The sequence below is a fragment of the Bufo bufo genome, chromosome 9, assembly GCF_905171765.1.
Source record: "Bufo bufo chromosome 9, aBufBuf1.1, whole genome shotgun sequence".
In the NCBI taxonomy this organism is placed as follows: domain Eukaryota; kingdom Metazoa; phylum Chordata; class Amphibia; order Anura; family Bufonidae; genus Bufo; species Bufo bufo.
The window spans coordinates 159,754,408-159,781,596 of record NC_053397.1 but is presented as its reverse complement, the minus strand read 5'-3'; the positions used below and the strand labels follow the sequence as shown (position 1 = coordinate 159,781,596).

The 27,189-nt window shown below is 46.4% G+C and overlaps 1 protein-coding gene across 3 annotated transcripts in view; it reads right to left on the bottom strand.

Moving 5' to 3' along the window:
- LOC120978811 (TRIO and F-actin binding protein) overlaps positions 1-19,427 on the bottom strand; it is a 53,735-nt gene extending 34,308 nt beyond the window's left edge. Inside the window, exons 1-4 of one of the 3 annotated variants that reach the window (XM_040407170.1) lie at positions 19,112-19,427; positions 10,145-10,315; positions 7,825-7,881; positions 7,291-7,359 (exon numbers count right to left, since the gene is read on the bottom strand). In XM_040407170.1, coding sequence (XP_040263104.1) covers positions 7,291-7,359; positions 7,825-7,881; positions 10,145-10,150 — 132 coding nt within the window. In that variant the 5' untranslated portion in view covers positions 10,151-10,315; positions 19,112-19,427. Of the gene's footprint in view, positions 1-7,290; positions 7,360-7,824; positions 7,882-8,053; positions 9,330-10,144; positions 10,316-19,111 lie in introns of those variants that run through there. The other 2 variants (XM_040407169.1, XM_040407168.1) reach the window with 2 other exon arrangements.
- Between the last annotated feature and the right edge of the window lie 7,762 nt (positions 19,428-27,189).

Sequence of the window (27,189 nt, the reverse complement as noted above, 5' to 3'; positions counted from 1 at the left end):
AGTTCACAAGACTGCAGTATAGGACAGCGGACATACACCTATATGGTGTTAGGAGAAACCATATCAGACTCTAAATACCTTCTCAGCTACACATCACAGTAAAAGCTCATCTTGCTCATAGCTACAACACACAAAAAGGTAATAAACAAAAGCATCCTGAGTGTGGCTGCATTCACACTAGATGCTGGTGCTGTGCAAAGCTGGAAAAGGTAAAAAAAAAGATTAAAAGGAGTACTCCGGTTGTCATCTCCTATCCACAGGACAGGAGTAGGGATGAGAGAACTTGTGTTTCAAGTTCGGCGTACAAGGGTCGGGTTATCTATTAATTCAGTAATGGATTCTGCTACCACGGACCATAAGTTATGCGGAGCGGAATCCATAATTGAATTCTTAGATAGAGATACAAGTTCGCTCTACACTAGATAGGAGATAACTATTGCATTGGTGGGGGTCCTACCGCTGGGACCCCCACAGATCATGGGCCCCATACAGCCTCCCTAAAATTATCTGAGCGGTCGGTCACATATATGTGCAGCTGCTCAATTTATTTCTATGAGAATTTCGGAGCTAGGTGAGCGCTGTACTCAGCTTAATCTCCGGAACGCTCTTAGAAATGAAGGGAGCGGCCACACTATGTCGATGCATTGTGACACCATTGACTATTATTACAAAAAATGTTACGCGACTTTTCAGCATCAAGAAGTCACGCAACACATGTCGCCATGTAGCTGTACCCTAAAACTTAGTAGGGCTGACCCCGTTAGTAAAAACCTACCTTTCTTACCCTGATCGGTTGCTTTGATTAGGAGAAATAAGTGTTAATACCTAATTTGCGTATTTTCATAAAGTGTACCAAACGAGGGCCCTAGCCACTCAGTGCTAATTACTTCCTCCACGCTGCTTCCCTGGACACTCCCCCTCCACTTGATTGACAGGGCCAGGCATCCAGGTGGAAGGAGGGGGGTGTCAACTGAAGCAGAGCTAAGGTGCAGCGGGGGGCTAATTTGTATAGATTTAAAAAAACAAAAAAAACAACAACTATGTTTTCAATAGGCTGGGGCAGCCCTACCAGGCAATATGGGTGGTTTAATAGGGTTGATCCTGTTCACATATGCCCTTTAATGACCAGGCCTGAGAAGCCCTTAATGGGTTGTCTCACTTCAGCAAATGGCTTTCATCTTGTAGATAAAGTTAATACAAGGCACTTACTAATGTATTGTGATTGTCCATATTGCCTTCTTTGCTGGCTGGATAGATTTTTCCATCACATTATACACTGCTCGTTTCCATGGTTACGACCACCCTACAATCTATCAGTGGTCGTCATGCTTGCACAATATAGGAAAAAGCACCAGCCACTCTGGAGCCTGGGACTGTGAGAGCACATATAGACTAGTGCTTTTTCAAGTAGTGTGCAAGCACGTCCACCACTGATGGATTGCAGGGTAGTCGTAACCATGGAAACGAGCAGTGTATAATGTAATGGAAGAATGAATCCATGCAGCAAAGGAGACAATATGGACAATAATAATAATAATAATAATAATACATTAGTAAGTGCCTTGTATTAACTTTCTCTACATAAGGCTCCATTCACACGTCCGCAAATGGGTCCGCATTCGTTCCGCAAATGCGGACCCATTAATTTTCTATGGGGACGGAATGGATGGGGACAGCACACAGTGTGCTGTCAGCATCCGCATTTGCGGAGCGCGGCCCAGATCTTCAGGTCCGCAGCTCAACAAAAAATAGAACATGTCCTATTCTTGTCCGCAGCTTGTGGACAAGAATAGGCATTTCTATAGGGGTGCCGGGCGGTTGTGTTGCGGATCCGCAATTTGCGGGTCCGCAAAACACCACGGAAGTGTGAATGGAGCCTAAACGTCATTTGCTGAAGTGAGACTACCCCTTCAATGATCAGACACTTTTTTGTGTGTTTGCACACAATTTATTCGTTGGGTTAGGCTACTTTCACACTGGCGTTTCTGGGTCCGCTTGAGAGATACGTTTCAGGGCTCTCACAAGCGGCCCAAAACGGATCAGTTTAGCCCCAATGCATTCTGAATGGATAAGGATCCGTTTAGAATGCATCAGTTTGGCTCCGTTCCGCCTCCATTCCGCTCTGGATGCGGAGCCAAACGGATCCGTCCTGACTTACAATGTAAGTCAATGGGGACGGATCCGTTTTCACTGACACAATATGGTGCAATTGAAAACGGATCCGTCCCCCATTGACTTTCAGTGTAAGTCAAAACGGATCAGTTTGCATTTTTTGTTCATGGTAATGCAAACGGATCCGTTCTGAACGGATACAAGCGTTTACATTATAGGTGCGGATCCGTCTGTGCAGATACCAGATGGATCCGCACCTAACGCAGGTGTGAAAGTAGCCTCACAAAAATCATTTTTATTAAGTTTGTAAAATGATAAAGTGCTCTTTATGAATATGCTTTATAGATTTTATTCTAATGTTGTTGGGAAAATTACAAAAAAAAAGTTAAATTTTTTTTTTTTTTTTTTTTTCAAACTATAGCCCTTTATTCTGTACTTCTGCAAATGTACACCAAAATAAATTAGTAAAATCTATATGCTGTAACGTCATTTTTATATATACACAACTGTTTTGGGGGCTTTATACACATGTGGAGCTGATCTGGGTCTGCTAAGACCCAGAAGTTCTGCTGTGGCCAGAGAAGAGCCAACAACCATGTGATCGCCAGCTCTAATAGAGGACGTGGCGTAGCCGTTTCCTCTTTTCACTGCACAGCACTCATTGAGTGCAATGTATATAGGAAATGGGCAACCAGAAACCGCAATACAGAGCCTAGGGACCAAACCTACTTCTGGTGGATTGTAGAGTTTTTAAACCCCCAGACTACATGTACAGCGCTCTGGATTAAAGCTCAGTACCATGTGTCGTACATGTACAACGCATGATCAGTATCTAGTTAAATGCAGATTGGTCATTTATTATTTTTACCCATGCTTCATCCTATTAAAAGGAAATGGGCAATAATAAACCACAAAATAGATGGTATGGGCGTTCTGCGATTCCCATCAGCCCTACAAATGTTATATGACTCAAAGATAGTGGCAGGAGATGTCCACTAAGCCAGTGATTGGCTGCAGCAGTGACGCACCCCAGGCATCTCCACGAACTTCTTGCATGTGGAGCTAGGAGCAGGAAGTGGAGAGGGATCAGTAAGCTACTTTCACACTCGCGTTTTGGCTTTCCGTTTCTGAGATCGGTTCAGGGCTCTCACAAGCGGTCCAAAACGGATCAGTTTTGCCCTAAAGCATTCTGAATGGAAAAGGATCCGCTCAGAATACATCAGTTTGCCTCCGTTCAGTCTCCATTCCGCTCTAGAGGTGGACACCAAAACGCTGCTTGCAGCATTTTGGTGTCCGTCTGATGAAACTGAGCCAAACGTCCTGACACACAATGTAAGTCAATGCAGACGGATCCGTTTTCTCTGACAGAATATAAGACAATATAAAACGGATCCGTCCTCCATTGACTTTCAATGGTGTTCAAGACGGATCCGTCTTGGCTATGTTAAAGATAATACAAACAGATCCGTTCTGAGCGGATGCATGCGGTTATATTATCTGAACAGATCCGTCCATGACGGATCTGTACAAAACGCGAGTGTGAAAGTAGCCTAAGCATCAGAACAGCAGCAACGAGGGATCAGTGAGCAATGTTGTTACTTTTTTTCTTGAGCCGTATATCTGTAGTAAGTTATTCCCCCCGGTTAAGCTTATTTCTGCATCTTCTGTGCATTGAGGAGCATCGCATCAGCACGCACCTGCGCACATTCCTCTCCTCCAGCATCTCCATATGGACTTCTGAAAGACTCATCCTGTTCTATCCGAATGACCTGTATAACCTTGTGACTATTATATCTACACATTTTGTTGCTTTTTTTTATATGCAAAGAACAAAGCGTACAAAGGAAGAAGAGATGGTGCCGATTTATTGCTTCTTTAGGACTCTTTCACACGACCGAATGGCTTTTTCAGTATTTTGCGGTCCGCAAAAAATATGGATGACGTCCGTGTGCATTCAGTTTTTTGCGGAACGGAACAGCTGGCCCCTGATAGAACAGTACTATCCTTGTCCGTTATGCGGACAATAATAGGACTTGTTCTATCTTAGAATGGAACGGAAAAACGGAAATGCATACGGACTACCTTGCGTTTTTTTGCGGATCCATTGAAATGAATTGTTCCATATACGGAAAGCAAAAAACGGAACTGAAACAGGAAAAAAAAACGTTTGCGTGCAAAAGGCCTTAAAACATATAAATATGCCACGCGTACAGAAACTACTTGTAGTAGTAGTAATTACTTCAACTAGTCTTATGTCATAGTAGCATATCAGTGGCTTGTTCCTGACATTGTTTGAAGGTCGTCCCTGTTTACTATGTTATACAAAGAATAGGCCAATTAAGCACCCTTCTGCAGTACTGCCAGCAGCATCTAACTGTATAAACAGAAAAAAATAGAAAAAAAAGGGAAATAAAGAAAAATATACTTTTTGTTGCGGCTTCTTGTTTGCAAGAATTTAACCTGGGGAAGGGGGGGCAGAACATACAGCTTGGTACCACTGTTAGTGTATCAAACCCTATCATAATCCTCCCCCTGCATTTCTTGCACACCTCCATAATGACTGTTTATGTTCTACTTCTCTGCAATCCTAATGGATGAATTCTTCAAAACCGTGCCCTTCAAAGTTGCAGAAATTCCTCCAAGAGGCGATCTAGATAGAAATCGACTTACTGTATGGCAGTGGCCTGAAGGGTACATTGCTGATGTTGAGTCACATGTTAGTGTGCTTCATAAAATTGTATGAAGCTTTTTAATAATTCTTAGTGATCCGTGTTTGCCCGATACAGCAGAAAATATATATATATATATATATATATATTTGTTTTTTCATTCATTTTTTTTAAATGTTTTTATTATGGGACCCTATGGCCGACGTATGTGACTGTAGGTCCACTAGAAATCTTCTACACATATACTGATGACGAGAGGATCAAACAAGAGGAGGCGAGCTTCAGAAGGCCTCAGGTCAAAAGAACAAGCTAATGTAAGCAACTGACATTCCTCTAAATTGGCATTTCTTTCCAAAGAAATACTTCTTGAAATATAGGCACATTCTTGGTCAAGTAGGCTTATGCAAAATTCCAGTAACCGCTAGAACTTTTTTATTTGTCCCCACATTGTACCATGGATGTCCATTTTAACCATGTTTTTATTGTACCGGTAAGCACAAATAAAAATGTGGATTTTATGACGCAATAACGGTTTCTGGAATTTTTGCCAACAGTTGCACAAGCCTGCTTCACCGTGAACACTGGGACTGCAGTTTACCATGTTGAGCTGTACTGAACCATTTTGTTTCCTCCACATTTTGGCCTCTGCCATTTTTGTGACTTTTCGGGATTTTTCACAGCTCTGGCCACTTTTGAAAAGTGGGTGGGAAAGGGAGCATGATTAGCTCAGCAAGTATGTGTATACAAGATTTATCAAATGCGACTATTAGCTGTAAAAAATGGCACAAACTCCAGTAGGTGGGTGGTGTGAAAAAACTGGAGTTAACATCTCTAGACAAAAGTGCTATTTTTACAGATGCGCTAAAAACTGACTTCAGAAATTTCCCCCCATTGTTCCAAGGGTAGACGCAAATTAGTAAGCAAGCATTACCATTATACAAATTAAAACTATACATGTACGCTACCACTTTATGACCAGAGATAGTGTTTTCCTTGGGGACCCCTGTGAGGAATATGGATTATTTGATGTCAGCCATGTTCCCACACTCACCGTTTGCTGAAAGGTAGCAAAGGTAGTGAGCTCCACACGGGAAGGGGGGGGGGGGCGCTGCCTCAAAGCCAGCAGATGGCAGAGGACCTCTAGCAGTCCACCAGTGTTTACAACTTTTCACACTTCCATTCAGCCAGCCAGGAACCCTGCTAATGGAACCCTGTGGCCACGATGAACAGGCCCGTGGTCATGGTTAGGTGGTGGGATGCCAGGGAAGGGAGATCTACATATCTCCCCACAGAAACTAAATAACGGTACCATGCTTGGACTCTACTTGTAGACGGAACCCAGGCAGGTCTGTTGGTCCCAGAACCATCTCCCTGTGACCTTCTGGTCTGTAGCCATGAACCCTAAGGCCCCTTTCACACGGGCGAGAATTCCGTGCAGGTGCAATGCGTGAGGTGAACACATTGCACCCACACTGAATCCGGACCCATTCATTTCAATGGGGCTGTGCAGATGAGCGGCGATTTTCATGCATCACTTGTGCGTTGCGTGAAAATCGCAGCATGCTCTATATTGTGCGTTTTTCACATAACACAAGCCCCATAGAAGTGAATGGGGCTGTGTGAAAATCGCAAGCATCCGCAAGCAAGTGCGGATACAGTGCGATTTTCACACATGGTTGCTAAGTGACGATCGGGATGGGGACCCCGATCTTTGCTATTATTTTCTCTTATAACACAGTTATAAGAGAAAATAATAGCATTATTAATACAGAATGCTAAATAAATTAGGGATTTTCTAAAGCAATAAAACAATCATACCGCTGTGCAGAATAATGTCAGTATGTCATTTTAATGCACTGCAAACACTAAAGAAACGTTAAAACAATAGCAGAATCGCATTGTTGTTGTTTTTTCACACCAGTGCCCCAAAGATTCGTTATGCAGAAAACAAGCCCCCAGACTGCCATGCCAATGGAAAAATAAGATAAAAAAACAAAAAACTGCCACATCCTTAAAGGGCTCATCCAGGATTAGAAAAACATGGCTGCTTTCTTCCAAAAACAGCACCACCCCTACCCATTGGTTGTGTCTTGCACTGCAGAGTGGCTCTATTGGAGTCAATGAAGCAGAGCTGCAATGCAGCCCACAATCTGTTTTTGGAAGAAAGCAGCCATGTTTTCCTAATCCTGGACAACCCCTTTAAGCACTAAACTAGACTGCGTCCTTAAGAGGTTACAAATAACACTTGTCTAGAGCGGTTTTAGTCATCCATCTTGCAGAAGGGAGACCATTAACCTACCTAGCTAACCACACCCACTTTTGAAAAGTGCTGAGAGCGGTATTAAAAAAGAAACTACAAAAAGTTGCACATTTTTGTGAGTACAGAGCTTCATAAGTTCCCCGCTATAAACTTCTGATATTCTACAGCTGTCAACATTCAGCAAACCATCTTCTACAGAAACAGATATGAAACACGTCTGCTTAAAGGATTCAGAAAACAGGTCCTTACCTCTTCAGCATTGGAGTCTCTGTAATACCGGAGGCTGGAGTCGGTCAGAACAAACCAGTGCTTCTTCCACTATGAAAAAGGAGAAATATATTTCCAGTACATATCACCATCCTCATTATCTTCTCCTCTATACACCTCTGTGTACACTGCAACCAGACACAGCTCCTCTCCTAGACACGCCAATCATGTGCAGTGAGAAAGCCTGCCACAGACGTGATCTAGTGCGGACTGACAGCTTGTATTATCCATTACTCCTACTGGCGATGGCTGCAGAGAAGACCTTTGTAAACTGGCAATGAAAAACGATGGCTCCAGTGATACAGCAAACATAACATGAATGAACAAACCTCCTCCAACTGTACAGAACACATACACACCATGCTTCCATATATCCGTCCATAGATCTCAGATGCTTCCACAGTCCGGGTGGACATGGGCAAACGTCTGTACAGTGGGCCATGGCACCAACACAACTGGGCTGCATTTATAGATTGACCAAATGATAAAAGGCACAACACACAGCTATAGACTCACCTCTCCATTGGCATCCAGCAAGGACATCCATCCCTTCTTGAAGTTCAGCAGGTCGGGCTGTTGAGAGAAAACACACATGGACTGCAACTGAACATCAGTGGTAGATGAAGAGCGGAACAGGTGAATACATAAAGCACGGGGTGGAGTGATGAACAGCAAAGACCGCACAGAACAGGGATGCAGCAGGCCACTTCTACAGAGCTGTCCATGCCTGACACAGACGTCATACCTCGAGGTCAGAGCTGGCACCTCGCTCCGAGGATGCAGAAAACGCATTACTGGGCAACATGGGGGCGTCTCACCACCTCACCAGTGTCCTAATTCAATCTCATGCTTAGATGTCCTTCTTGGAACGCAACTCTTCGGTCATGGCAGCAGGAGGCCACAAGATGTTAGCTGTGCACTATAAGAAATCTGTCACATCCTCAAGGACTGGCCTACAGTATACAGCGCTCGCCTGCTCTGGCCGTTTCTTGTAATTATCCTATATACTCTAGTGCTACACATCTTGAGGAGTTCTTCTATCTATACATTGAGATGACTCGCTTTCTATTTTTTTCCCACTAGATCTCCGGGACACGAGCCTTATGTGACATTTAGTTCTGTCCCTCTCTCCAAACCTTTCCATCTCCAGTTACAAGGCTGTTGTCTGTATGAGAAGGGACGCTGGGGACACCCGCCCCTTGGCCACAGTCCCGAAGGTTCGAGGGCAAAGGGGGGCAGAGAGACATCCGAAGGATATGGCAGATTCGGTTTCACCCTGTGAATACCACATGAGAGACTGGCGTAAAGTGAGACTACCCCATAGACAGCATAAGGACTTCAGACACCTAATACCTCACCCGGATACAGGGGCCAGAGGTAGCAAAAAGAAAAAAAAGAAATCAGCATGCAGCTGGTTAATACAACGTAACATGCTACAGGGCTCATGTATCAATGGTGATGACAGTATTTTTCATAGGACGGGGTTTCAGATGTCTAAGGTAATAAATATACAGTAAACCAATCTCAAAATGTACGAGTAAATGATGGTATACTCGTACTACGCTCCCTTATGGACTTTCCCACTGGCAACACAAGAGTATATAAAAAGGCTATAATAAAATAAAACTTAACTTTTAATAAATCGTATCTAAAAAGAAGACAAAAATGCACAATAAATACAAAAATTGGAACAATCTTACCGGTATGCTGATAATTCAATTGGCACATGAATACCGGACTGGTTGGGTTGATACTGATGACGGGGGAGGTGGGATGGTACAATGTACATATCCTGTCCCTACCTTGCCCTGTCAGGTCTATTATGCCCTAATGACCTCCTAAATACGGAGTCATCGCCCTGACAAGAGCGGCCCCGTCCAGAACCTTGCCCTATTGCCAATCCCTAAAAAACCCTATTCGGGGAAGTTGGTGGAGGGACTACCCGATATCAGTCAATACCCTCCCTAATCCAAACCTCAAAACAAAACAAATCAAAATATATATCAGAAAAGGTCTCAAAATATGTTCCAACGCGTTTCATCTTGATGGGTTCCCCCCAGACTCATTAGAGGACAAGGGGCCAAAACTGAAAAGGTGAAGAATGATAAAATGCCCCCACAGTTGTGGTCCGGTGTCACTGTTACATTGAGGGAGGGCCAGTAGATCGCCCTACTACTTCTAAGTGTAGTAAATGTGGCCGTCAGACACATGTGAACTTGTCACACAGCCTCATTTATTACACTTAGAGGTAGTAGGGCGATCTACCAGCCCTCCCTTTTCAATTTTTGCCCCTAGTCCTCTCATGAGTCTGGGGGAACCCATCAAGACGAAACACGTTGGAACCTTTTCTGATATATATTTTGATTTGTTTAAAGGTTTGGATTAGGGAGGGTATTGACTGATATCGGGTAGTCCCTCCACCAACTTCCCCCAATAGGGTTTTTTAGGGATTGGCGATAGGGCAAGGTTCTTGTCAGGGCGATGACTCCGTATTTAGGAGGTCATTAGGGCATAATAGACCTGACAGGGCAAGGTAGGGACAGGATATGTGCATTGTATCCCACCTCCCCAGTCATCGGTATCAACCCAACCAGTCCGGTATTCATGTGCCAATTGAATTATCAGCATACCGGTAAGATTGTTCCAATTTTTGTATGTATTGTGCATTTTTGTCTTCTTTTTAGATACGATTTATTAAAAGCTAAGTTTTATTTTATTATAGCTGCCCCTTTTTTGTTGCCAGTGGGAAAATAAATATACAGTGCAAACGTTCTAAAAACAACAGAGACATGGTCAAAAAACGTCTCCGAACATTCATGAATATAGTGAGTTTTACCATCATGCTTTCAAAAGTATGGAGTCCCACCACAGAACAGGGTTAGCAGAAGCACCTGTACGGGCGGACCATGTACCACGACAGCCACATAAGAAATGGGAGCAAAGTAAAGCACACAACAAACGCTAACATACACCGTGTACAGGAGAAGAGCGAATCTCAAAGAAACATCTGTAGAGAGAAAGAGACAGGCGAGACTCATCAGAATGGAAGGCGCCTGGGGCGACAGCACACACAAAACACACGGGATGGGCAAACATAGTAAAACTGAAAGAACCACATGAAAACCATGAATGACAGATGTAAAGTAAGTTATTGTGCAATGCCTGGAAATACCAGTACTACACGACAGGAGTAGTAATGTCAGTGTGCAGAAGAGAAAATATTAAACCGCACCTTATTAATGGGGCTCTGATATCAGCCATATCAATAATCACGTCAGGTTTACAGGTAGCAACCCATAAATTATTTCAACATCATGGAAACCATACTAGGCCTCTTTCACACTTGCACTACTGATTTCCGTTGTTCTGACCCGTTTTAGGAGCACAATGATAAAAAATAACATAACTAACTGGAACAGGTCGCGATGACTATAATGAGGAGTACGTTTTTTAGCGGAGAAATGCTAGGTACATTTTTATGGCATAAAAGATGGCTGCAAGCAACGTTTTTTGTCCAGCCGAATCCCAGCACTAATGCTGGAAACAGGCCGCATCCCCACTGAGTCCCATTTTAGTCAATGGGGCCTGGTGGTGCTTCGGCCTTTTCCAAGTACCATTTGGAACCGAGCCCGAGTTCGGGAAATCGTTTTTCACAGTACAAATTAATTTATGAAGTTATTACCCGAAGTCTCCAGAGACTTCCCCAAGCAATAACTTCGGCTCATCGGAGCCAATACATTTTAATACTGTACGGAGCTCCTGCTCCGTACAGTATTGGAACAAACTTTTATGCGAATCGACTTCGGATGTTTCATCCGAAGTCGATTCGCTCATCCCTAGTTATGACTTATCTGCTCCTTTCTTATCCTCAGTTGTGTCATGTGATCGACACTCTGACTTTCCAACTGACACAGCGTCTTAAAGGGGTTATCCTGGAGATAATATTGACCTCAGGTTAGGTCATTAAAGGGAACCTGTCACCTCCAAAAACCCTCCCAAGCCGCCAGCAGTACCTAAGAGTAGTCAGCAGCGCGTTTCCAGCGATCGTTTTCTTCCTGAAGGCAGATGAAGCAAAAGCTCAGAAAACGTTTTTATCCCCTGCCCCGTGATTTTCTAGTCATGCTTCAAGTCAAGCGGGCAGCGGCCTCCTTGCTTCAAGTCAAGATAACCAGGCCCCCTTCCCCTGTGACTGACAGCCGGCTGTTCGGCAAAGGCAGCCGAATTCTCGTGCATAAACGCTGTCAGTCACAGCGAAGGGGGCGCGGTTACCGTGACTTGAAGCACGACTAGAAAATCATGCGGGCAGGGGATAAAAGAACGTTTTCTGAGCTTTTGCTTCATCGATCGTCGGAAAAACACGCTGCTGACTACTCTCAGGTACTGCTGGCTGCTCGGGATGGTTTTTGGAGGCGACAGGTTCCATTTAAAATCAGATTGGTGGGGTCCGACCACCAATCAGCTGTTTGAAGAGGCTGGGCGTGAGTTCCTAGGTCAGTGACGTCACCATACATCGCTCACATGGCCTAGTTGGAGCTCAGCCCCGTTGAAGCCTACACAATGTACGGCCCTGTGCTCGGAGAGATGTTGAGAGCCGGCTCCACTCGCCAGAGCTCTAGCGAGTGTGGCAGCTGATCGGCGGGGGTGCCAGATGTGATAATGATGACCTATCCTAAGGATTGGTCATCATTAGCGTTTCCTGGATAACTCCAAGTATTGACAATATGTCAGTTTCTTTATTCATATATAAGAACCTCAATGTCAGACTGACTTCCCGTCTGCACCTAAGGAACTGTGTCAGTTGGAGTCAGAGGATCGATAACATGACGCAGCTGAGGATCAGAACATAGTGGATAAGGGTACTTTCACACTAGCGTTTTTCTTTTCCGGCATAGAGTTCCATCACAGGGGCTCAATACCGGAAAAGAACAGATCAGGCATATCCCCATGCATTCTGAATGGAGAGTAATCCCTTCAGGATGCATCAGGATGTCTTCAGTTCAGTCGTTTTGACTGATCAGGACAAAGATAAAACCGTAGCATGCTACGGTTTTATCTCCCGCGAAAAAAACTGAAGACTTGCCTGAATGCCGGATCCGGCATTTTTCCCCATAGGAATTTGTTAGTACTGGATCCGTCCTTCCTGCGCAGACCGAAAAAAAGGTGAAAAAAAAAATGCTGCATCAGTTTTGCCGGATGACACCAGAAAGACGGATCCGGCATTTCAATGCATTTTTAAGACTGATCAGGATCCTGATGAGTCTTACAAATGCCATCAGTTGGCACACGTTTTGCCGAATCCTCTGCCACAAGTGTGAAAGTAGCCTTACTCATAACTACGACTACCATGATTAAGGAACCCTGTGGTTAAGTACTTAATCAGGCCACCGTATCAATTTTTGCGGACCATAAATTGCGGATCCACAAAACACGGATACCGGCCATGTAAGTCTTGCATTTTGCGGACCCGCCATTTCGCCCTTTGTTAGAAATACCTATTCTTGTCTGCAAAATGGACATGTTCTATCCTTTTTGCAGGGCTGCGGAACGGACATGCAGATGCCGAAAGCACACGGAGTGCTGTCCGCATCTTTTAAGGCCCCATTGAAGTGAACAGGTGAAGTGAAAAAATGCAGATCGGATGCGGACCAAAAATACAGTCATGTGAATGGGCCCTAAAAAGAATTAACCTGAAGCAATAGAGAATGGGGGAGATTTATCAAACTGGCTTAGTTGCCCATAGCAACCAATCATATTCCACCTTTCATTTTCCAAAGGAGCTGTCCAAAATGAGACGTAGAATCTGATTGGCTGCTATGCTATGGTCTGTTCAGAGAAAAACCGACAGTTTTCCATGCAAGTTTAGCCCGTTTTGTCTGCGTTCAGCGCTTCAGTTTTTTTCCATCTTGATTGCATCCGTTTTGCATCAGTTTTTCATACACATGAAGAAAAACTGAAGAAAACAGTCTCCCAGCGACCATCAGTGAAAAACAGACTCCATCAGGACACTGTACCTTTGCTGTCAGTTTTTTTTCACTGACCCATTGACTTGAATGGACCAGTCCTGCATGAACATGCTGAGATTTTTCCTGAAGGGACAGGTGGTCAGTGGAAAACCACGCTCATGTGCACGCACCCATTGAGATGAATGGGTCAGGGTTCCGTTCGGATGCCATCCACCCTAAGGCCTTGTTCACATTTCTGTCTCTGACGTCCGTGAAAAATAAACCATCCATCATCCGTGAAGGATCTGTGTGTCCATTTTTTGCCCTCCATGTGTCATCCTTATTCCACGGACACCGCTCAGCTGAAATTTAAATTTCCAGAGCATCTCCTACCAGTTGTCACTTGAAAAACGGACCAAACATGGACCACATACGGATGCCAGCCGTGATTTTTCACTTGGCCCATAGACTTCAGTTGGAGTGCTGCCTCCATTTTCTTTGCTGTGGATGTTGGACATTTCCCTGTCGATGCGCGCACCCATCACCAGTATTACTTGGAGTGCTGTCTGTGCTGGGGGGAGATTTATCAAAACTGGTGTAAAGTAGAACTGGCTTAGTTGCCCATAGCAACCAATCAGATTAAACCTTTCATTTTCCACAGGAGCTCTGAAAAATTAAAGGAGGAATCTGATTGGTTGCTACTTGCTACAGACAACTAGGCCAGTTTTCCTTCACACCAGGTTTGATAAATCTCCCCCACCAGTGTGTCCACGTCAGTCCTCCGGACCTCGCATGTTATTACACTGATGTGGCTGCTGAGGCCTGTGACTGGCCACAGCGGTCATGGTACCTTCCTGTTCCTGCAGGGACTGGAAGGAGCCAGGAACGGAGCCAAAGTGGTGGTTTTTATGTTAAGGCTTCATGCACACGGCCGTTGCCCGGCCGTATTGCGGCCCGCAAACAGCGGGTCCGTAATATGCGGGCACCAGCCGTGTGCTTCACTTGAATGGGTCCGCAATCCGGAGCTGCGGTGCGGAACGAAGGCACGGAAGCACTACAGAGTGGGGTTTCTGTCCGTGCCTCCGCACCGCAAAAAATAGAACATGCTCTATTTTTTTACGGTGCGGACGGATCACGGACCCATTCAAGTTGAATGGATCTCGATCCGTCCCGGCCGCCGCATGGATGTTGCCCGTGCAACGGCCGTGTGCATGAGGCCTTAGGGTCACAAGTTGGGACCCTAGATGTTAGCAGCTCCAAGGCCACTCAGCACCTTCAAAACCATTTGGCTATTAACAATGAAGACCAACTAAACCGTGCAGTCCTAATCAGGTATTTGCAGGCCGCTAAGGCTCAGGCAGCTGCCGCACAGTCACATCGGGTGGTCAAACCCTAAGGCTACCTGCACACAAGGGTGGGTGATCGCACATTAGATCCGCACGAATTTCCGTGCGTTTCTGCACCAAAACTTGCCATGTCTAAATGTGGATAAGATGCTGTTTACGCACAGAATCTGCGCAGAGACCTTAACCATCTCCCGGTCCACATATCGCAAAATCAGGATGCGGTCCGTGTGCTGTCCGTAATTTTTTTGCTGACCCATTGACTTCAACAGCAAGTAATACTGGGTCCATGGTCGGCATTTTGCAGACATATTCTATATTCTGCGGAACGGACATATGGATGATCCATGTGCTTTCCTCAAAACATGCCCTACCCTTGGCAGCATTTTGATGTCCGCCTGACGAAACGGAGCCAAACGGATCCGTTCTGACACACAATGTAAGTCAATGGGGACGGGTCAGTTTTCTGTGACACAATCTGGCACAATAGAAAATGGATCCGTCTCCTATTGACTGTCAGTGCTGTTCATGACCGTTTGGCTATGTTACAGATAAGGCTACTTTCACACTCGCGTTTTGTGCGGATCCATCTTGTGTATGCACAGATGGATCCGCACGAATAATACAAACGCTTTTATCCGTTAATAATGGATCCGTTTGCATTCGGCCTTATTCATAAAAAAAAAAGTCCAAACGGATCCGTCTTGACTTACATTGAAAGTCAATGGGGGACGGATCCGTTTTCAATTGCACCATATTGTGTCAGTGAAAAACGGATCCGTTCCCATTGACTTACATTGTAAGTCTAGAGCCAGACCTGGGCAAACTACGGCCCGCGGGCCGTATACGGCCCGGCGGACCTTTTAATCCGGCCCCCGGGCGGAGCCAGAGGCGTGCCAAGCAACGATACCCCTCCTCCGCGAATGAAGAGGACTTCCGACTCGGCGTGCTGCGTGTGGCATGGCGCGGTGGCAGGGAGGCAGCGTCAGCGGCAGTACTGTCTAGGTAAGACACAGCAGGGGGGGGGGGGGGGCCCCGTGCGAGCCGTACCCGGGACCCGGCCGGCCGCAATTATTCCCTTCTCTGTAACAGCGCAGCGCCCGCGGCTCTCATAGTATCGGCTGTGACTGTCTGACACTGACAGTCATAGAGCCGACAAGCATGAAGCTGCGGCCGCCTCCCCCTGTGCTGTGTGTAGTCAGTGTGACTAACACATGGCTGATCATCTCTGAGCATTACGTTTCTAAAGGCAAGGGGGGGGGGGGGGGGGGGTGTGTACTATTGTAAGGGGGGGGGGGTGTTCTGTATATGATGGGGGGGCCGGGGGGGTGTTCTGTACACAAGGGGACAATGGCTGGATTCACAGGGGGACAATGGCTGGATTCACAGGGGGACAATGGCTGGATTCACAGGGGGACAATGGCTGGATTCACAGGGGGACAATGGCTGGATTCACAGGGGGACAAGGGCTGGATTCACAGGGGGACAATGGCTGGATTCACAGGGGGACAATGGCTGGATTCACAGGGGGACAATGGCTGGATTCACAGGGGGACAATGGCTGGATTCACAGGGGGACAATGGCTGGATTCACAGGGGGACAATGGCTGGATTCACAGGGGGACAATGGCTGGATTCACAGGGGGACAATGGCTGGATTCACAGGGGGACAATGGCTGGATTCACAGGGGGACAATGGCTGGATTCACATTGGACAATGGCTGGATTCACAGGGGGACAATGGCTGGATTCACAGTGGGACAATGGCTGGATTCACAGTGGGACAATGGCTGGATTCACAGGGGGACAATGGCTGGATTCACAGGGGGACAATGGCTGGATTCACAGGGGGACAATGGCTGGATTCACAGGGGGACAATGGCTGGATTCACAGGGGGACAATGGCTGGATTCACAGGGGGACAATGGCTGGATTCACAGGGGGACAATGGCTGGATTCACAGGGGGACAATGGCTGGATTCACAGGGGGACAATGGCTGGATTCACAGGGGGACAATGGCTGGATTCACAGGGGGACAATGGCTGGATTCACAGGGGGACAATGGCTGGATTCACAGGGGGACAATGGCTGGATTCACAGGGGGACAATGGCTGGATTCACAGGGGGACAATGGCTGGATTCACAGGGGGACAATGGCTGGATTCACAGGGGGACAATGGCTGGATTCACAGGGGGACAATGGCTGGATTCACAGGGGGACAATGGCTGGATTCACAGGGGGACAATGGCTGGATTCACAGGGGGACAATGGCTGGATTCACAGGGGGACAATGGCTGGATTCACAGGGGGACAATGGCTGGATTCACAGGGGGACAATGGCTGGATTCACAGGGGGACAATGGCTGGATTCACAGGGGGACAATGGCTGGATTCACAGGGGGACAATGGCTGGATTCACAGGGGGACAATGGCTGGATTCACAGGGGGACAATGGCTGGATTCACAGGGGGACAATGGCTGGATTCACAGGGGGACAATGGCTGGATTCACAGGGGGACAATGGCTGGATTCACAGGGGACAATGGCTGGATTCACATTGGACAATGGCTGGATTCACAGGGGGACAATGGCTGGATTCACAGTGGGACAATTGCTGGATTCACAGTGGGACAATTGCTGGATTCACAGGGGGACAATGGCTGGATTCACAGGGGGACAATGGCTGGATTCACAGGGGGACAATGGCTGGATTCACAGGGGGACAATGGCTGGATTCACAGGGGGACAATGGCTGGATTCACAGGGGGACAATGGCTGGATTCACAGGGGGACAATGGCTGGATTCACAGGGGGACAATGGCTGGATTCACAGGGGGACAATGGCTGGATTCACAGGGGGACAATGGCTGGATTCACAGGGGGACAATGGCTGGATTCACAGGGGGACAATGGCTGGATTCACAGGGGGACAATGGCTGGATTCACAGGGGGACAATGGCTGGATTCACAGGGGGACAATGGCTTTCACTAATATGAGTCACAAATAGTGAAAAATGTTCATTGTTTTGGGAAATTTTGTTTAATAAATTTAAATTTTTTTCTTGTAAGGCAACCTCACTTTTTCATTGTTTAACTATAACAAGTACTCGTACCAGTTGTCCAACAATGATATTTACTGCTTTTTATAAAGAAATACAATTGATTTTATGCAGTATTGAGTTTAGCCTTTTGGCCCGGCCCTCCAAAATATTTTCAGTTTCTCATGTGGCCCCATCGAAAAAATAATTGCCCACCCCTGGTCTAGACGGATCCGTTAGGCTCCACATAGTCAGACAGTCACCGTTTTGGTGCGCAAGCTGCGTTTTAGTGACCGTCTAAAAAAACATAACAGACACCAAACGCAGCCAAACTGATGCATTCTGAGCGGATCCTCTTCCATTCAGAATGCATTGGGGCTAAACTGATCCGTTTTGGGCCGCTTGTGAGAGCCTTGAAACGGATCTCACAGGCGGACCCAGAAACGCCAGTGTGAAAGTAGCCTAATACAAATGGATCCGTTCATGACGGATGCATGCCATTGTAGAAGGCTACTTTCACACTGGCGTTTTGGCTTTCCGTTTGTGAGATCCATTCAGGGCTCTTACAAGTGGCCCAAAACTAAAAGGATCCACTCAGAATGCATCAGTTTGCCTCTGTTCAGTCTCCATTCCGCTTTGGAGGCGGACACGCTGCTTGCAGCGTTTTGGTGTCCGTCTGACGAAACTGAGCCAAACGGATCCGTCCTGACACACAATGTAAGTCAATGGGGGGGATCCGTTTTCTATGACACAATATGGTGCAATAGAAAACGGATCCGTCCTCCATTGGCTTTCAATAGTGTTCAAGACGGATCCGTCTTGTCTATGTTAAAGATAATACAAATAGATGCAGACAGTCATATTATCTGATCCATGACGGATCCGCACCAAAAGCCAATGTGAAAGTGGCCTAACTTACTGTAACGGATCCGTTTTTTGCAGATCCGCCCAAAACGTGAGTGTGAAAGTAGCCTACAAAGGGCATTCATGGCGCGTCCGTTTTTTCACTGACCACTGGTGCTTAGAAATAACTTTTTAGATTAGCAGCGTCCTTGGATTACGGATGACACACACAGAGAGGGCAAAAAAACGGACCAAACACAGATCGTTGACAGACATGAAAATGTGAACGAGGCCCAACACAGGCAGAAGAATCGCCGGTAAGGAGTGCGGGAGGGGATCAGTGATCGCTCACTTTCGTTTCCACAGGGTGACTACTGAATGGACGCGGGGCTGTGATCTCACTGCAGTTCCCGGACCATCCGCCCACCAGTACAGCAGGGCTCAGCACCCACCTGAATGACAGAGGTGCCATAGTCACAGCACCCACATGGGACTGGCACACCTGTAGGAGCTGTAATGGTGGGCATGTCACCCAGCTTTCCCATAAACGGATGAGATACAGGACCCACTGGTGAGGAACCGGAAAGTAGCTGCTCCCCAGCCCCGACCTCCCCTGCCTGCCGCGCCCGTCTCACCGTCATGTCTCCTCCTCGCTCCCCGGACAGCCCGCTCCTCCCGCCTCTTCTTATGGCTCCGCCGAAAAGTCCCCAACTTCTTACAAATTGGAACCTTTTCCCTTCTATCTTCCTAGAATTTTTTTTTAGAAACTTCCTGGGAGGGGACAGGAAAACTACCCCAGCGAGGAAGGAGGTACCGGCGGGAGGAGGGTCAGGCCAATGCACAGAGGTAGTCACAGAGGAAGTTTACATGACTGTACAGGAACTGCTGAGGGACTACAGCTCCCAGCATGCAGCAGACTGCCGTCGCTGGGAGGAGTAGTTGCAGGTTTCAGAGCCTTGTGTAATGTATAACTCGTCATTTCACTGAGGGACAAAACAGTAAAGGGAAGGCTTCTGGGCCTTGTTATTAACCTGAAGTTTGACAGGAGATGCTGGGAGTTGTAGTGCGCTGTGGTTGATAAGGGTGACATGCACGGATACACTGCGGATTACAGGATGCTGCAGAAATTGATCTGTGGTGTGGATTTCCCATCTAGTGCGTCATTTGATTTTCAGCACCAAAATCTTGGTAAAAACCTGCGTTTTGCCTTGGATTTCGCAGTAACTTCCAGTGTTTTAAACAGCGGTCTTAATAAGGCCCTGTGCTGGCGGTCGAGGCGGCGGCCTCCACATAAAGCGACTTTCACCAACCTCCCAACTTTTTGGACGTTTAAAGAGGGACACTTATGGTTCATTGTGTGAAAGATCAAATTTTTTTTTTCTTGCATATTTATTCACTTCAATACGAAATTCTTACGAAATAGTGCAAAAATGATCTAAATATACAAATTTCTAAAATTCTAATTGCATGGAGCAATGAAATAATCGACAATATACAGAGAGGACCAGACAACACTTTCTGCATCAATAATGCAAATCTACACCTCAGATCACCAAGAGGGACATTTACGGACACAGAGGGACTTGGGTCCAAAGCAGGACTGTCCCTCCTTGCGTTGTTAATTCTGGTATTGAGATCCAGCAGAGGATCTGAATACCGGAAATAAATGGATCCGTTTTGATTTTGCACATCAGGATGCATCCGTTCCGTTAGGATGTGGTGGTGTGAAATAAAAGCGGATCCGTCACGAAATACATTTAAAGTCAATGGGTGACGGATCCAGTTTTTTAGGCTCCTAAAACAACAGATCCGTCACCTTTGACTTACATTTTTTTTCAGTGCCGGATCCCTTTTTCTCCCCATTTTTATGATTGGACAAGAAACCGCAGCTTCCAGCGGTTTTGTGTCCTGCCGGAACGGAGGACATCCTGATGCATACTGAACGGATCTCTTACCATTCAGAATGCATGAGGACCATACGGAAACGTGTTTTTTTCCGGTATTGAGAGCCTCTGCCGGATCCCGATACCGGAAAACAACAACGCAAGTGTGAAAGTAGCTTTACATTTAGAAGTTAGGATACTTTCACACTTGTGTTGTTTTCCGGTATTGAGATCCGGCAGAGGCTATCCTGATGTGTAAAATCTAAACGGATCCGTTTATTTCCGGTATTCGGATCCTCTGCTGAATCTCAATACCAGAATTAACAACACACGTGAGAAAGTAGCTCTACACAACTTCCTCGCTGTCTTACATTTCGACCATTGTCTATGCCTAAAACAGGCATACAAAATGGTACAGGAGACGGGGCTGCCGGCCCTTCTTCCCCGTCCATGCCACGTCCACTATTTTAGACCTGGCGTGAGCGTGGAAAAGTCGCAAATTGCCGTGCAAAGGACCTCTGCAATGCAATCTGCGCCATAAATACTCCTAATATAGGCATATTTCTGTTTAATAAATGACCCCCTATGTCTTGTGTGGACAGCCATTTATTAACCTGTTACGGACACAGGGCGTACAGGTACGCCTTGATGTCCTGGTACTTAAGGACACAGGGCATACCTGTACGCCCTGTGTATTTCCGATCACCGGCGGGCGGTGATCGGAACAAGGTGCCTGCTCAAATCATTGAGCAGGCACCTTTGTACAATGCCGTGTACAATCCCGTGTCAGCGATCACAGCAAACCGCAGGTCAATTCAGCTGGGCATGTGGGCGGGAGGAGCGGCAGTTTTGAATTTTTTTGCATGCACTGACTGTGGCCGGCACTCTTAGGGCTCTTTCACACTTGCGTTCTTTTCTTCCGGCATAGAGTTCCGTCGTCGGGGCTCTATGCCGGAAGAATCCTGATCAGGATTATCCCCATGCATTCTGAATGGAGAGAAATCCGTTCAGGATGTCTTCAGTTCCGGACCGGAACGGTTTTTGGCCGGAGAAAATACCGCAGCATGCTGCGCTTTTTGCTCAAACACTTGCCGCAAGGCCGGATCCGGAATTAATGCCCATTGAAAGGCATTAATCCGGATCCGGCCTTAAGCTAAACGTCGTTTCGGCGCATTGCCGGATCCGACGTTTAGCTTTTTCTGAATGGTTACCATGGCTGCCAGGACGCTAAAGTCCTGTTTGCCATGGTAAAGTGTAGTGGGGAGCGGGGGAGCAGTATACTTACCGTCCGTGCGGCTCCCAGGGCGCTTCAGAGTGACGTCAGGCGGGCACTTCCGGCAAATGGAGTACACGACGGATCCGGACAACGCAAGTGTGAAAGAGGCCTTAGCATCCGGCCACTGTTAGCGCATCGCCCACCCCACTGCTGATCAGCTTCGTACCTCTGATCAGCGCGTTTGAATATTTATTTTCTTTTCTTTTTTACACTTTTTGGGATTTTCAATTTTATTTTTTTATTTTTTTCTGTTAATTTTAGGGCAAAGTCTGTGAACACCCGTCCCCCACACACACTGAATAAAGTTTTCCATGCATGCACACACACACACTCCCCTATGGCCGCCAGACGTTCTCGGCCGAGGAGGCATACGCCCTGCTTGCCTCCGACTCCGAGAGCCCCAGTGAGGACGAGGATGACCCCACTTTCCTTTTGTCATCCGCGTCCTCATCATCTAGCGATGATGAGCCCCCAAGGTGGCGGAGCAAGGGGACCGCCATGCCAGGGACCCTGTGGCCCACACTAGTACAAGCAGCTCTGGGGCTCATACTAGTTTTCCGGCCCACCAGATAAGTCCACCTGAGCCCCCTACCAGTGAACTTGCATGGTGTACCCCAGAGGATTTTGAGCCAGTGATTCCTGATTTTGTTGGCCAACCAGGAATCCAGATTCGCACAGTGGGCTTCACTGAATCTGACTATTTTAGTCTTTTTTTCTGTGACCACTTTGTGAATCTGATGGTGGAGCAAACAAACTTGTATGCCCAACAGTTCATTGCTCAACACCCGGGCTCCTTTTTGGCTAGGTCCGGTGGTTGGACTCCGGTCAGTGCAGCCGAGATGAGAACGTTTTGGGGCCTCGTGCTGCACATGGGCCTAGTAAAAAAAAACAGTGTCAGGCTGTACTTGAGTGGGGACGTTCTCTACCAGACCCTACTTTACGTACCCGGTTTGAGGCCATCCAGAAATGCCTGCATTAGGCAGATAATGCAGCATGTCCCCCCCTTCCCCCAAGGTGATCCTGCCTATGACCGCCTGTACAAAATCAGGCCGGTCATCGATCACTTTGGGGCCAAATTTTTGGAGGCCTATGTACCTGGAAGGGAGGTTGCAGTTGATGAGTCTCTCATTGCTTTCAAGGGGAGACTCCTTTTCCGCCAGTATGTTCCCTCTAAGCGGGCGAGGTATGGCGTGAAGCTGTACAAACTTTGTGAGAGTACCTCAGGGTACACTTACAAGTTTTGTGTGTACGAGGGGCGAGATTCCCGTATTCAACCCCCAGAATGTCCCCCCACTCTGGGTGTTAGTGGGAAACTTGTGTGGGACCTTATGCACCCACTGCTAGATAAAGGTTACCACCTGTACGTGGATAATTTTTTTACTAGTATCCAGTCCCTCGCCGCCAGATCCATGTCCGATTGTGGGACCGTGCGGAAAAATCAACGCGGCCTCCCTACCCACCCCCTCCAGGTACCTATCCCCAGGGGTGAGACCCATGCCCTTACCAGTGGAAACCTGTTGCTGGTCAGATATAAGGACAAGAGGGATGTCCTTGTACTGTCCACGATTCACGGTAACGGCATCACCCCTGTCCCTGTGCGAGGTACCGCGGCAACGGTCCTCAAGCCCGATTGTATCGTCGACTACAATCGGTATATGGGAGGAGTTGATCTCTCTGATCAAGTCCTCAAGCCACATAATGCCATGCGCAAAACCCGGGCATGGTACAAAAAAGTTGCGGTCTACTTGGTGCAGGTTGCCTTGTACAACTCTTTTGTGCTGTCCCAGAGCGCTGCCAACACAGGGAAATTCCTTCAGTTCTATGAGGCAGTTCTCAAGGCCCTGATCTTTTCTGACCGGCAAAGAGCAGGCCGGAGTACCTTGGGAACTGGAGGCGCCCGGATCGTCCCTGGCCAACACTTTCCAGGTGTGGTCCCCCATACTGGAAAGAAGGGACTGACCCAAAAATGGTGCAGAGTGTGTCACAGGAGGGGGATAAGAAAGGACACCACCACTCAGTGTGACACGTGCCCTGATCATCCGGGCCTCTGCATTGACGGTTGCTTCAGGGAGTACCACACTTCCATGGAGCACAAAATTTATATTCCCCTTCCCCAATTTTAATTCCATTTAGCCAGTGACAATCGGAAAAAAACTATGGTTCTCAGACTTGAAACACTAAAACAAAAAAATTTGGTATAGCCGCGTCCGTGCCAAAACAGCAATTCTTTGGCAAATTTTCCATTTTAAACCGTTTTTTCCTGTAACAAAGCAAGGGTTTACAGCCAAACAAAACTTAATATTTATTACCCTGATTCTGCAGTTTACAGAAACACCCTATATATGGTCGTAAACTGCTGTATGACCAAATGGCATTTTTTTTGGCACCATGTCGCATATGAATAACCCCTGATGCACCCCTAGAGTAGAAACTCCATAAAAGTGACCCCATCTAAGAAACTACACCCATCAAGGTATTCAAAACTGATTTTACAAACTTTATTAACCCTTTAGGTGTTCCTCAGTTTATGGCAAATGGAGATGAAATTTCAGAATTTCTATTTTTGGTAACCTTGCCTCACAAAAATGTAATATAGAGCAATCAAGAATCATATGTACCCTAAAAATAGTCCCAACAAAACTGCCACCTTATCCCGTAGTTTCCAAAATGGGGTCACTTTTATGGAGTTTCTCCTCTAGGGGTGCATCAGGGGGGCTTCAAATGGGACAGAAAAACTGCTACAAGAGGACATAGTTTTAAATTAGAGGGGCAAAGGTTTAAAAGTAATATCAGGAAGTATTACTTTACTGAGAGAGTAGTGGATCCATGGAATAGCCTTCCTGCAGAAGTGGTAGCTGCAAATACAGTGAAGGAGTTTAAGCATGCATGGGATAGGCATAAGGCCATCATTCATATAAGATAGGGCCAGGGGCTATCCATAGTACTCAGTATATTGGGCAGACTAGAGGGGCCAAATGGTTCTTATCTGCCGACACATTCTATGTTTCTATGACATGGTGTAAATAAACCAGTCCAGCAAAATCTGCCTTCCAAAAACCACACGGCGCACCTTTCCCTCTACGCCCTACCGTGTGCTCGTACAGTAGTTTACGGCCACATATGGGGTGTTTCTGCAAACTACAGAATTAAGGCAATAAATATAGAGTTTTGTTTGGCTGCTAACCCTTGCTTTGTTACTGGAAAATATGGATTAAAATGGACAATTTTCCAAAAAATTGAAATTCTGAAATTTTATCTCCATTTGCCATTAAGTCTTGTGGAACACCTAAAGGGTTAACGACGTTTGTAAAATCAGTTTTGAATACCTTGAGGGGTGTAGTTTATAGAATGGGGTCATTTTTGGGTGGTTTCTATTATGTAAGCCTCACAAAGTGACTTCAAACCTGAACTGGTCCTTAAAAAATGGGTTTTTGAAAATTTCAGAAAAATTTCAATATTTGCTTCTAAACTTCTAAGCCTTGTAACGTCCCCAAAAAATAAAATGTCATTCCCAAAATGATCCAAACATGAAGTAGACATATGGGGAATGTAAAGTAATAACTATTTTTGTAGGTATTACTATGTATTATAGAAGTAGAGAAATTGAAACTTGGAAATTTGCTAATTTTTCCAAATTCTGGGTAAATTTGGTATTTTTTTATAAATAAAAATGAATTTTTTTTACTCCATTTTACCAGTGTCATCATAAATGTCATCAGATATGTCCCAATAAAACCCGCTCACCTGAGACATCATCTTGGTCCCATCTTCCTAGGTGCCCGCTCTGATGTTTTATAATCTGCAAATCATCTGCTAGGAGCAACCAGGGCAGCGCCATTGTACCTTGTTGCTCCCAGAGGCTCTGCTCACTGCCCTTCATGGTGCGCCCCCACTGGCGCTCCATCCCTGTACAGCGCATGCACTGAACGAGCTCCAGCTACAGAGCCAGGCATGAGCACGTCTGCACTGCCTAGACCTTTCAGTTAGTGGTGGCAGCACGGCATGTATGGCAATGAGCGGAGCAATGTGGTGCAACGGCACCACCCTCGTTGCTCCTAAGGGCTCATTTGCATATTATAAAACATCTTTTTTCTCAAGAATACAGGCACCTAGGAAGATCATTATCATGAAGTGTAACTGTCAAGTGCACATATCTCAGGTGAGATGGTTTTATTGCAACATATCTGATGACAGAACCCCTTTTCCATCGGCACATTGGATATCAAGACTGGTGAAAAACCCTCACTGTGTGCCACCATATGGTGCACGGAGCATATGAAATTAAAGGCACACAATATGGTTCTTTCGCACAAAGTGTCGGACCCCCACCATACAGAAGTGATATGCCTGGTAATATGCTAATACGTTCTGTATGGGATTAGCCCCTTCAAAATGACCACAAGATGTTGATATAAAATTATAAATTCTACAATATCTTCCTCTGTCCCCCACCCACCTCTATTACCCCTTTCTATAACACTTCATCTATAAGACATCACACGGCAGCATGCCCCAGCTGCGGGCACAGACGTCATGTCTATTGAGGAAGTTGTCACCACTGCTCGGTACTATTAGAGAATGCAGCCATGTAAAGAGAGGGCAAGAGAGCGCCTGCAAACAACAGAGGCCGGGTGGAGATCTCAGATGTTAACAGACAGCCCACTGTGATAGTCACGGCACAGGGAAGTACCATGCCCAGATAAATAGCACTCTAGGTTTAGGTTCACGGTGCCCAGACAATTTCACACAATGGCATGATAAGTAGCCGCAAAGTACTCGATTAGTGCCACTGCTCATTAAAGGGGCGGTCCGGCCACATAAAAAGTTGTTTTGATGTCTTTCCAATGAAAATTTATTGTATAGATAGCCTATGCTCAGGATAAGCCATCAATAAACCCTCATCCCCACCGATCAACTACCAGGAGTAGTCCCCGCACCAGAACCGCACAGCTCCTTCCACTGTAATTACTGCAGCACTGCTCCCATTCACTTCATTATGTAGTTCCAAGGCCGGACTCCTGGAGTGCAGGGTGTCGGACCCCTGTCCATCTGAAATTGATAACTTAGCCTGAGGATGGACCATCAAGATAAAAGTCCTGGAGAACTCCTTTAACCATCTGTATGGAGGATACACAGAAAAAAACTAGAAAGTCAGTTGAAAAAGTCCATCAGACTGGAAATTTCCGCAGTGCAATAGAAATGCAAGCGTTTCCAAATCTATCCAAGGTTTTTAAAAGTCGGCCAAACAAGACTATGAAGGGGAGATTTATCTTAAACGGGTTATCAAGGAAAAGATATTTATGACGTATCCCCAGGATAGGTTATCAGCATCAGATCTGTGGAGGTGTAACACCCGGGACCCCTGCCGTCAGCTGTTAGAAGAGGCCTTGAGCGCCGCAGCATTTTCCTGTGACATCACTGTACATCGGTCACATGGCCTAGGTGCAGCTCAGCCCTATCCAAGTCAATGGGGCAGAGCTGCAATACCAAGCCCTGCCATTATACGATGTATGGTGCTATCCTTGGAAAGCTGCCGGGAGCCTAAATCACTCAC